Here is a 12,948-nt window from a genome sequence, read left to right on the forward strand (position 1 = left end):
GTCATGGGGTCTGTCAAGTGGGGCCACCTGCAGCTCATTGGAGCCACTTACTGTAAAGCAGCTTCAGTCCTAGGAGTTAAGATCTCTGCCATTGGGAGTGTGACTACCAGAGTTTCATAGAAGTTTCTTAACACAAACCAGACAGCTTTCATCACCTATTCAGGTCCCCTGCTTATTTCTTCCTCCTTGGACAGCAGAACTGCTGCTTGCTGAAGTCTTCAAACCAAGGTGCGAGCTATTTGGAGCCATGTGGGACTGGTCTGGTTTCTCAGCAGTGTGCAGAAGGGAACAGTTGCTGCAGGCCACCTATTTTTGTCTGGGTAACAGGGCTATGTGAGGACTTCAGAACTTGTCTTCCATAAGCATGAAAAACACAGTTAGCACCTAGGACACCAGAAGCAAAGGCAGGATCAGCTTGTGCTATGCACCTCAGAAATCAGAAGTGGGTACAGAATTTCAACATCTGAAAATTCATGTCTGAGACTCTCATCTGGGCCACTGTCTTTTTACTGACACTCAGATTTCTCAAACCAAACTGGTCATTGTGTTACTTACTAGTATCATGTTATTAGTAACATGGTACTACCATTATGGTTTTCAGCTTCAAACTTTTTTGGTAGATTAAGTGCTCTGTCACTGCTTCCTGGACAGGACTCTAAATGATCTTTAATTCTATGTCACCTCTCAAAGTTGTTTCCCCATTCCTTTGTCCTCTGAGAAGGAGGACCCAGGTTTGTGTATAATATTTATCATTTTATACACTGTCTTGGTGTTATCTCTACTGATTCTTTACTCATTTCTTAGAAAAGTTTAATAATTTGATTTGCCTTTTTTTTCCCCACACTACTGAGCATAGATAAGACATTTTCAGACAACTACCTGTCTTGTAACAGCTCAGGGCTCTTCCTTTTAAATGTGAAGGTGAGATGGCTTTTTCCCACATGCTGTGCTTTACAATGAGCTCCCCCAAATTCTATCTTTTTGCCCATATACCCAGTACTCAAAGATTCTTCTGCTTGCAGTTCTTCTCAGCCTGCCATTGCCTACATTTCCCTAAATAACACAGAGTGAGCAGACTCTGACAGTGCCATTTCAAGAACCTTGAGAAATATGTTGCACCGATCAGGTTCCAAATCACTTCCTCGTGGGATTCAATTGGTATCTTCCTTTTCCTGTGAAAAAGGACTATTGGCTGTCTTATTTGCTATCTTTCATTCAGTTATTTACACTTGCAATTATTTATTTCTTGGCAGTGTAGCTTTTAAGAGCTTTTGATGGCTGACCTCTCCAAATTGCCTCCAGAAATCCATGGTCAGTATTACAGGACCTATCTCCCTTAGCCATGATGGACTACTAAGTATTTCAGTAGGACTGTGAATTTGTGAGGCAGCTCTTCCCTTTACAAAAGCCCTTATGACTCATCCCTATTATATCATCTTTATGCATATGTTAGCCAATTCTAATCTATTTTACAGTTTCCACTAAATTGCCTGCTATGGATATTAGGACTGTACTTTTCTAGTTGTCTTATGGCATTCTTTTAAAATCAGCTTTCAAGAGTCAGCTGTAGCAGATACAACCCTGCCTTCTGCTACCAAACCAGTTTTGTACTAGAGGTTTTTCAGGACAGTTTGTAGTTTACTCTTGAATTCTTTTAGAATTGCTGGTTATATACTGTCTGGTCTTTGTGATTTATTATTATTAATTTTGACTATATGTTCCATAACCTATATGTTACATATGGAATCTTTCAAGACACAACTCCCACTGAGTCCCCTCATAAAAAAGAAGAGCTGGCTTGGGAATCTCATCCATCTCTGCCATAGTGAACACAGATGTAACAAATTATTTTAGATTTTCTGTTATTTACTTTGTATACTTTTTTACATTTCTTTCAATTTTCCTGGTACTGGAGTCTGTCAGGCCTATAGCCAGGGCCTGAAGTGTGTGTTTGAAAGGGGATTTATTATTAGATTTTATTCCTTATGCAAGCTATTCCTCAAATTCTTTTAGACTGTCTCATGGTATCGTTTACTTTTTATCTGTCACAAGTTTGGATTCTATTTTCAACTTCATGCCCAAACCTAGCTTTTGGAAGGATGCTTCTAAAAACTGTCCCTAGCAACAAGCATTTTTAAAAATGAAAGCACATATTGGTGGATGATTTTTTTTTTGCTTGTCTGTAAGGGCTTTATGTAAGGAAGAAAAGAAAGGAAGGAACCCAAAGAGAGAGGGCATCACAGTGTGCTGCAATTGATGGTGTCTGCAGCACCTTATAACTCCTCCCTAGCCTTCTGGAGGTGTACACATAACTGTATTAAACTACTGCTCCTGCTTGCAGGGATTGTAACCCCAATGGCATTTGAAATACCTAGGAACAGCTTCTTTAAAAATCAGGAACTCCAGGAAATACTTCACACAAAAGGGTACAATGTGTATGCAGGAGACACATGCTGAACATCTAGACTTGTAGTTTATTGGCTATAGTCCATTTCATCTTCCTCACCAGAATCTCCACATAATGACAACCTTGATGTCTTCATGTCAAGGCATGTCCTGAGCAGTCATTGACCCCACCATGGGCTGGTTTTTAGAAATGACTGTAGGTTGATGACTAAATGAAAATAGGTTTTTAGAAATGACTATACCATGATGACTGTTCAGAAGCGAATGTGTTGAGATTTGTCCTCCTTGACATGCTGACACAGACCTAGGCTAGGGCTTCTCTTCCTTCTGCTTCCTTGTCTCATCTCCCTCTCTCCCTTGAAAGGCAAGGTTGTTTACTGTCGCCCCTGCTGCATATAGGAGAGATGACTGTAAGAGCCCTGAGTACATCTCTACCATGTCCCTACTCCCAACATCCTGGATGTTTGTCTGGATGAGCTCACACCAACTTCAGAGTGCCTACCCTTTGTTCTTTCCCTCACTGCTTTAAAACACCTGCTCTATTTCTGCCTAAACTATGTTGCAGGTATGCTTGTACCTAACCTCACTGACTTTTACGCACTGTCTTGACTTCTATCTTAAGCTGCCCTGTCACTACAGGCTTGCATGGCAACCTGGCCTGTGGCCTGGTGAACCTACCTTGCTCTTCTTGCTCAGGCATTGAATTTGCTGACTCAGCTCCCAGCTCTATCTTCTACATGGAGAAATCTGTCCCTGCTACATCCTGACGGTCATACTGTTCAGATGAAAAGAAGCAGCCACTGAGCAAAGAAATGAGTGTAAAAATGGCAAAAGGATCGGAAGATAAATATTCAAGCATGACAAAGTAGAAACAAAATACATGTTTTAAGAGAGGATGTATGATACAGTGGGGAGAACCTTTCCACTATCCCTGAAGTGAAAAGAAGAAATTATGAGAAAAAGATAAAAAGGCTATTTTGGCTAAACTAAAGAAGAAAATAAAAGCAGATGCCTGTGGAGAAATGCTGGACAGTTAAGTTAGACTATCAGGAATGGCTGTAATTGACTCAATGCAAATTCAAGACGGGAAAGGGGAAAAAAAAGCAGAACTGTTTAGATAAAAAGGGAAAATGGGGAACAAAGGAAAACCTGTACAGACCTAACCATTAGCAATTGTGCAGCAGAACATACAGGAAAATTTCATTAGTGCTTTCCAAGCAGTGACTGGTTTCTTGGTGACAACAACAACAACAACAAAAAAGAATGTGCATACTGAAGTGTTGTGGTATTAATGAAAAGCAGTGTGGAAATAAAGTAGTAGTTCTATGTGAATATTATGGTCACATCTTTAAAGTAGTGACAGATAAGTCTATGGGAACTAGAGGACTAATGCAAGCTTCTTGACAGCAGCAGGAAAACCACACACCATCTCTGAAAGGATGTTCCCGACACATACCTTTCTTTGCAGCCTTAGATGATCACCATGTTTACATACAGCAAAGCACCTAATATACATTCAAAATACATGGGAATCATGTGGCATAAGGCCGTTGCCATACTGGTTTGCAAGCTTCCTTTGCAGCAATGGCATGAATCTGGGGGACATTTCAGTGGCTAGTGTTTCTGCAATAACCCACAAGTTCTTTAAGGTCTTTGAAGCCATTAACTTTGCCCACAATGAACAGTAGCACTATGCAGCTAGTGGAACTTTTAAACGGAGAATTTCACTAGGAGGGTGGGGTGTGGAGGTTAAAATGCCAGCAGGCTGTGTGAAGCAGCCTGTCGTGCTGAGGTGTCATTCTTTGGAGTTGCTGATGTTACAGAACTATGAGCTTTCTGTGCAGTCTCTGTAAAAATCAGCAGCTCTGTAAGGCCTCTGAGCTGTTCAGAATGTACTGTTACCATGGCACTGCAAACCTTTCAGCAAGGTGTGAATCATAAAACGGTTAAACACTGGTGCTGAAACCTGCAGTATGACGAATCATGCAGTTCTACGGATTGTTTGTAGCTGAAACCTAAGATTTGTTTGCAGCATCAGCTGTAGTATGGGAATCCTTGTGTGAACTTCTTTTATGTCTCTGCTACCTCCTTTAAGATAGCCTGATAACAGATCCCTGCTTTCTATCCTGTGCCTAGAGAAAGCACCTCTTTTACACATGGAGAGAGAGGGCCGAGCCGTCCTGTACCCACCCTCCTGCTCCTGGCCGCTCAGCCGGGCTCTGAAATGCTAGAGACAAGCCGATTGCCCACCAGAAGGTCCATTAATTGCCAGTTAGTGTTTCTTTCTCGCTATTTGTCTTCCTTTTCTCCTCCTCTGCAGTATCAAACAAGGTTTCGGATTCCTAGCCCTTTCCGGGTACGGGAAAAGCAGCGCTACAGCACACGCAACGCCACGTAACCCAACACCCTCCTTGCGCGCGGCTCGGCCCGCCCCCGGCTCCGCCCCTCCCACCTCGTGCTTCGTTCTGCTCTATCTCTCTCTCACCACTGCGGTGAGGCTGCGTGCGGAGATAAGGCTCAATCGTGGCGCATGCGCAATCTGTGCGCGTGCGCGGCAGCTGGAACGCCGGACTGCGGAGTGAGGCTGGTGCTGGCATGGCGGAGGCGCGGCCCGGCTCAGGTGAGCGTAGCTGCCGCTCTGAGGCAGGGGGACTGAGGAGAGGGACTGCAGGATTGGGTGGGCGCAGTGAAGGGGAGAAGCAGTCATCACTCCCCAGCGATACTAGCGGGTAGAAAGTCGCGCCGAAGCCGTCGCCATCGAACGCTGGTTTGTCGAAGGGTGCGGGCTGCGGCACCACCTGTTGCGTCTGGTCCGCCCCTGCCCGGCGCGACTTAGCGGTGCTTGTCGCGCCCAAAATGGCCGGACTTGCCTGTGCCGCAGGGCCCGGTAGGAAAAACTTTGCCCGAGGAGGAACGTGCGTGCTCCTAGTACGGGACAAACGAATGTAATGTCTTTGGTAACGCCAGAGAAAATACATAAATAAGAGCTTGGTTACTGGAAAACCTGTCTGCTCGCTGCCCACCCATATCCTTGAAACCCAGGTCTCAGGCTGCCCGCATAGAGCAGTGACAATGACAACGGCTCAAGCCCACGAGCTGCTATAAAGCCGCGTCTTTTTGAGGGGTCTCAGAGGGATCTGTGAGTAGAAGTCTTGAACATGCAGGAGATTACTGGTTAGAGCAGGTGCTACCTGTTCTGAGGAATCTAGGCAGGGGCTCACGGAAGGAGAGCGTCTTAGGGACACGGGACTGGGTGCAACATGCAAGAAAACAGTTTTTCCTTTGTTTTGCCGTGCTTACTTGTATGATGCAGGTTCAGATTAACTTTAGTTTTATTGGTTATGGTTGCAGAGGAGTGGGGAGGAAACCTTACAAATCGATATTTCAGCCTTGCATTTAATTATTTGTCCTGTATTTCGGATACTTAACAATAGAAGAACTGTTACTTAATTTTGTCACGATATGTGTCTAGAAATAACTCTGTTGCTGAGACTAATCAATGACTTTCAGTTTTTTCATCATGTTGCTTAATTTTACTGTAGTCCAGTACACCTTATCCGGTAATCAATGTCACGTTGAGGTCAGTTGATGAGCTGACTAATTTCATTGTTCATAGTTGTTGGATTTCTGTCAAGGGAAATCCTGGACTTTTGTATTTTGGGTTAAGAAGAAAGTATCATTCTCTAATTTTGCAGCATCCTGATGTTTATTCAGATGAAGGTTATCTACAGCCATTGTCCTTAATAGCATCCCCTGTTCTTGGCAGTCTGGTCTGGCTAGCATGATGGAGAAGTTACATGAGTTCAATTTTTGGCGGTATGAGAATGGGTCCACTGCCCTTGTTTGAGGTGAAATGGCTTGGGACATGGTACAAAGAGCAGAGACATAGCTTCAGTAAAGCTGATGCAGTCAAATTTCTTTTTGTCTGTGTTTCATTCTGTCAGGCTGTGGGTCAAGTGTGATTGTGAAATCTTTTTGTATAGTATATATGTATTGGAATGGGGAGTCTTAGGTATACTGGACTAAAAATTGCTTTACTGTAAAGCAGTAGAGTCGTCTGCATGGGACACCATTTCTACACTTGCCTTATAATAAGGTATAACAAAATAACAGATATTGTTACTTGGGATTAAGTTCTGGAGTTGGGTCACTTGGGATTAAGTTCTGGAGTTGGGTCATTTTTCGTGCTCTCAAGAAAAATCTCATAGGTAAGTTTTGAGTTGTACATGTGCAGTATTAGAATGGAAACTGGCTTTTGCGCTACAAGTTCATGGATGGAGCAAGTGTCTGATTTTGAAAGCTTAACATTGAAAGATATTTCTGCTCTCAGAGTAGAACAGGGGTTTGAAGAGTGACAGTTTTTGGCCACTACAGATGTGTTGCTCATCCAGGATATTTTGTCAGTAGTGAAGAATTATTGAGACCCAGGAAATTATTATAAAAGACAAAGAGGAAAAATATAAGCAGCAAAGCAATTGTATAATAATTGTTCACACTGATGCATCTTTCTCATTTCAGTCCCTGTTCACGTAGAAGGGACAAATGTATTCTATTTAATAGCTGTTAATGGATTTTTCCCATCAGTTGCTGTAATTACTGTTTAATGTAGTTTTGGTTTTTTGCCATCATAACAACAGCTGGGTGTTCTACATGTTACAATGCATCATTAAGCTGCAGATAACCAGGGAATTGCTATAAAACATTGGTCACTGTAAGGGAGAAGAAGAAAGTGAAAACTTAAAATGTATTTGTTTTCCATATGCAAAATCTGTTCTTTAGTGGGTCCTTTTGTTTGGATGATGAAACTACTTATCACAAAATCCTACTTTGAAATTTTCTCGCATGTCATCTTGAAATGGGCTGGCTAAAACTTTAGAGGTCCATTTAAAGTGTGGATACACTGAATTGGACATGAAATGGCAATATCAAAAAAGGCAATTACATCACACTGTATGAATATACACAGGTGGCTAGCTAGCTGGAAAATAGCTTTGCAGTAAAGGTGAGATGAGGCCACCCCTTGAGCACTGTATCCAACTCTGGGCTCCGTGTGTGCAAGGAGAACGTGTACATACTGGACTGAGTCCAGCAAAGAACCATGAAGACCATTAAGGAGTTGGAGCATCCTTTTCATGAGGAGAGATAGAGAGAGCTGGATATGTTTAGTCATAAGAAGTCTCAGATATTAGTGCTGTGTACAAATACTGAAAGTGTGGGAATAAAGAATATGGAACCGGATTGTTCTTAGTGGTATTAAATTAAAGGACACGAGGCCACAGGTGTAAAACATACAAAATTCCAGTTGAACACAAGGAAAAGCCTTCTTACTGTGAGAATAACACTGGAACAGGTTGCTGAGAGAGGCCATGGCCTCTCAGTCCTTGAAGATACTCAAAATCCAGCTGGTCACAGTTATGGGCAACTGACACTTTTTGGGTAGGATTTTTGAACTAGATGATCTACAGAAGTCTCAAAATGAGCCATTCTGTAATTCTATGGGTAGACTGGTTTTGCATGTTATTCTTTAGTAATTTCTGGAAAGCATTGTAGTAGGGGAGTATATCTTTTATGACATGAGCTAATACAGTTGAAGTAAACAACGAGTTTTGGGCATGCAGATTGTTTTGCCTGGAAATTGGTTGCACTACTTGAGTCAATAGGCCTGAAACAAAAACTCCTGTTTAGGAAGAAATTCAACATTTTATAAATGTGTGTCATCTTGAAAATAATAAGATGCTGTAGGTGAATGTATAAAGTGATCAGGGAAGACAGAAAATTTAAACTTGGTAGTCTGGTTTAAAGCTCCCAGTGCTATGGGGAAAGCTTCAGATTTCAGGTCTGTATCTTCAGATAATGGACCATTCAGTTTTTGTTTGTTTGTGGGTTTTAAAATTTTTGGGGGGGGGTTGTTGTTCTGTTTAATACAGGTATTTAAGCGCTGCAGGGAGTGTCTTCTGTGTAACTTGCACTTCGTGTGCAGATGACTGAATCATCTCGTCTGGATATATGTAATGCTGACATGAATAGATTGTCGTGTGCACATTCTACTGTCATCTGTCTTTAGGTGAAAGAATAGGTTATTTGAATTGCTTTAAAAATAAAGGCATCCATCCTGAAAAATCAGCTTTGTCTTATAGGTGAGAGATAGTATATAAATAGAACATCTATTAATAGAATATTCTGAGTGGAAAGGGACTCACAAGAGTCATTGAGTTAAATGCTTGATATCCCACAGGGCAACCTAAAAATTAAATAAGATATCCAAACACATTATTAAAACAGTTCTTGAATACTGAAAAGCTTGGGGTCATGACCATTTTCCTATAAAGCTTTTTCCAGTACTTGACCACCCTTTAATTGAAGTTTTACCTGATGCTCTCCAGTCTGACTTCTCTGTGACCGAGCTTTAAGCTTTCCTTTGCTTCCTGTCACTGGCTACTGGGGAGAAGAAATCAGCAACTGCCTCTCCACTTCCTCTCATAAGAAAACTGTGGGCAGCAGCAAGGTGACCCCTCAGTCTCCTCCAAACTCAACAAAGCTAGTACTTTCAGCTGCTTATGTAATTTAGTCCTTTTACCATCTCTGTTGTCCTCCTTTGGACGCTTAATATTTTTATACTTTTTTTGCATTGTGGAGCCAAACACATGGTACTAAAGAAACTGTTTTTGCACACAGTGCAAGACACTATTTTTGGCTGAATTTATTGGTATCTCATTAAAAGCAGTCATTTAAAAGATGTCTGAAGTCCATTTAGAAAGAATGGTAATAATCAGTATTGTTTGTTTCATTCCAGTTTTATACTGATAGAAAACTTCAGAAGAAAGTCAGTTCTTCCTGTCTAGGAAGTAAAGCTGAATTAATTTAAGAAGAAAGAAGTACTAAGTCTGATGCCTAAAGGGCTTCTGTGGACTGTTACATTTTTTTCTGATTAACTTTGTCAATATATTTTTTCTCTTTTATACTTGTATTTAATTATCAACTTCATATTAGTTAAAGTACATTATGCAATGGTTCTTAAAAATCTATATGAATATAGCTTCCTGAAACTGTGAAACTGTTCTAAAATATGTCACTTAGGCGTAACGTCTTTAAGTGGCACCTTCAAATGTCATCCTTAATGTATTCATAAAAGAGTACCTAAGCTATTGGCGGTACTGTTCCCAAGTATAAGCTCTGTTTTTGAAGATGAGCTTGTACTTACTGAAATGAGTACTTATTAATTTGCTTCATATTTTTTTATGTGTCCTTATAAAATTATTTTTCTGAAAGATAGTTCACAAGGACTACCTCTTTGCCAGGGCATTCTGGCTCTGTCGACAGTTAATGCCGGAGGGGTTTAATGCTATGGTAGAACAGGCATGAAACCATATTGCTTTCTTATGCTTCATTCTAATTCAAACCAAAATTCCTAGAGATGTTAAAATCATAGAATCATAGATTGGCTTGGGCTAGAAGGGACCTTAAAAGTCATCTAGTTTCAACCCCCCCGGTGATGGGCAGGGACATCTTCCACTAGACCTGCTTATTCAGAGCCCCATCCAGTGTGGCCTTAAACACTTCCAGTGATGGTACTGCTGCTTTGGGCAACCTGTTCCAGTGTCTTACCACTGTCAAAGTAAAGATTTTCTTCTTTATATCTACCCTAAATCTCTCTTCCAGCTTGAAGCTAGACCTCCTGTGCTGTCCTTACATGCCCTTGTAAAAAGCCCCTGCCCATTTTTCTTGTGGGCTCCCTTCAGGTACTGGAAAGTTGCTGTTAGGTCACCTTGGAGCCTCTTCTCCAGGTTGAACAAATCCAGTTCTCTTAGCCTTTCCTCAGAGGGGATATGCTCCGTCCCTCCAGCCATCTTGGTGGCCTCCTCCACACTTGCTTCAGTTCAACAAGTTGATGACCTTCGTGTGCTGGGGGGACCCCATGGCTGGATGCAGCACTCCAGGTGTTGCATTGAAATTGAGTAGAGGGGATGTATCAAGAAGCAGAGTAGAGGGGATGAATCAGCTCATTTGACCTGCTGGCCACACTTCTGATGTGGCCCAGGTTGCAGTTGGTCTTCTGGGCTGTGAGCGCTTGTTGTCATGTCATGTCTGCCTCTCATTCACCAAGTCTTACCAGCAGGGCTGTTCTTGATCTGTTCATCCCCCAGCCTTTATTGGTACTCAGGGTTGCCCTGACCCAGGTGCAGCACTTTGCCCTTGGTCTTGTTTAACCTCATGAGATTCCTGTGGCCCACTTTTTGAGCTTGTCCAGGTCCTTCAGGATGGCATTCCATTCTCAAGCTGTGTCAATTGCACCACTCAGCTTGATGGCATTTGTAAATTTGCTGAAGGTACAATGTACCTCTTTGACTATATAATTAATGAACATATTAAACAATAGTGGTTGCAGTGCAGACCCCTGAGGGACATTACTTGTCACTGATGTCCATCAGGACTCTGAGCTGTTGACCACTACTCTCGGGATGTTACTTTCCAGACAATTTTTTATTTGTGTAATAGTACACTCATCTCTCTGATTGAGAGAGCAGGATGTTAGGAGAGACCATATCAAAGTCTTTACATAAGTCCAGATAAATAATATGTGCAGCCCTTCCCTTGTTCACTTATGCAGTCACTCCATCATAGAAAGCCACTATGTTGGTCCGGTGGGACTTGTCCTTGGTGAAGCTCTGCTTGCTGTCCCAAATCACTTCCCTGTCCTCTATGTGCCTTAGTGTAACTCCTACTAGGATCTGTTCCATGATGTTCTTAGGCACAAAGGTGAGACAATATAGAAGTTTTTTCTAAAGTTGTTATAATATTCTGTGTTTATTTTATAGAAATACAGGCCGGACTTTAGCTTTGGGGTATCCCTTTTACTATGATTTTTTGTGTATGTATATGTAAGCATGTCAGAGACGATTTCAGCCAGTGTTAGCTACTTATTATTACACTTGTACATTTATTTTGCAGTTTCTTGTCTTGGCAGACAGAAATCAGTTTTAGTAGAATTTACCACTCTGGAATTTTCTTCATTATGTAGAAGCTGAGAGCAAGAATGGGAATCTTACTGATGTAAAAACTTCTAATGATTTATTAATATTTTGGAGGTGCTTTTAAGTATCTGAATCCCAGTTTCTAATTTTTTTCTGCAAACCTGTTTTTATTAAACCATAGCTATCTGTCAGACTTTAAATTTTAGAATATACAAAGGAAAGCCTAAAACAACTAATAAAATGGGCTGTTTCAAATCAGGTTTGCATGGAATTCTAGGATTACATTCTGTTTTCAGATCAAAATGTGTAAAATTTAAGTAGTCTATATTGAATCACTGCTGTTAACATTGTAGTGCATAATTTACAATTGTACTGCTCTTTATTAGTGATAGGAAAGAAACTGACTTAACATTGGGAAAACTGGAAGTAAGTGTAGCTGTAGAAAATACAATGGACAACATTACATTTGCAATTCTTTACACAGGATACATATGCTGAGAAAAATAGAATGTTTCTAGGGAAGATGCTTTCAGTCCAGAATCGTTCATATGTACAGCCTGATGTTGGTACCTACTAGGGTCTGCAGTCCTAACGATAGAATAGTTCAACTGGAAGGGACCTACAGTGGTCATTGAATCCAGATCTGACCACTTCAGGGCTGACCAAAAGTTGAAGCATATTGAGAGTGTTGTCCAGTTGTCTCTTAGACAATGGCAGACATGAGGTATTAACCACTCTTCTGGAAAGCCTGTTAAGGGTTTTGACCATGCTCTTGGCAAAGACGTGTCCCCTCATGTCGAGTCTGAACACCTCCCCACCCCTCCTCCTTATTCCCGGGAGATGGGGGGGGGGGTGGTGTCACAGCTTTGAATGTGCTTTCACTGGGTACCAGGAAGAAAAGATCAGTACATGTCTCTCGACTTCTTTTTTGCCTGACCTAATTTCAATTTTTCACTGATTCTTAATTCAGTCTTGAGCTGTTTTGAAGACCAGATTTCTGTCTGGTTTTTCCATTTTGTTGTTGCAAAATCAGGTTAGTATTTCAACTCAAAAAAACCCAAACTATTTGTATTTGCCATTTGTATCTAGTTGATTTATAACATATAATACTGTGTAGAGTGGCATATAGTAGTATATAATATACTATATTAATAACATAGACTATCTTGTAATGTAACATTGTAATGTTAATATATATGGGTATAGTAAATATAGATAATATTAAATTATATATATTATATAAATAATATATAATTTAGTTTTTGCAAAGACAAAAATCCCCAAAGTAATTTCAAGTGCTCTTTAAAAATTAAAGTATGAATTAGGCAATGTGGTTAAAACATCCTGAAATGTAATTTTAAATTATTAATTTTTATTAAGGTTAAAGCTTCACTTCCATGAAGTTGTATGTTACAGTTTTTCCTCTGGCCGCCAACTTCACATTGCAGCTATAACCATTCCTAGAGGTTTTGAAAAAACCTGTTTTCATTTGAAAACAAATTTAATTTGTTGGGGAAAAAAAAGTATGTTAGTGCCTTGAAATGTTCTGGTTTATTCTTCTCTCCAAAAT

At 40.8% G+C, this 12,948-nt stretch overlaps 1 protein-coding gene across 1 annotated transcript in view; it reads left to right on the plus strand.

The window, feature by feature from the left end:
• Positions 1-4,936: 4,936 nt before the first annotated feature.
• The window catches only part of NFX1 (nuclear transcription factor, X-box binding 1), a 75,025-nt gene continuing 67,013 nt past the window's right edge, over positions 4,937-12,948 (plus strand). The window contains exon 1 of the mRNA XM_058042299.1: positions 4,937-5,026. Coding sequence (XP_057898282.1) covers positions 5,002-5,026 — 25 coding nt within the window. The 5' untranslated portion in view covers positions 4,937-5,001. The remainder of the gene's footprint in view (positions 5,027-12,948) is intronic.

The sequence above is a fragment of the Melospiza georgiana genome, chromosome 1 (genome assembly GCF_028018845.1).
Source record: "Melospiza georgiana isolate bMelGeo1 chromosome 1, bMelGeo1.pri, whole genome shotgun sequence".
Classification (NCBI taxonomy): domain Eukaryota; kingdom Metazoa; phylum Chordata; class Aves; order Passeriformes; family Passerellidae; genus Melospiza; species Melospiza georgiana.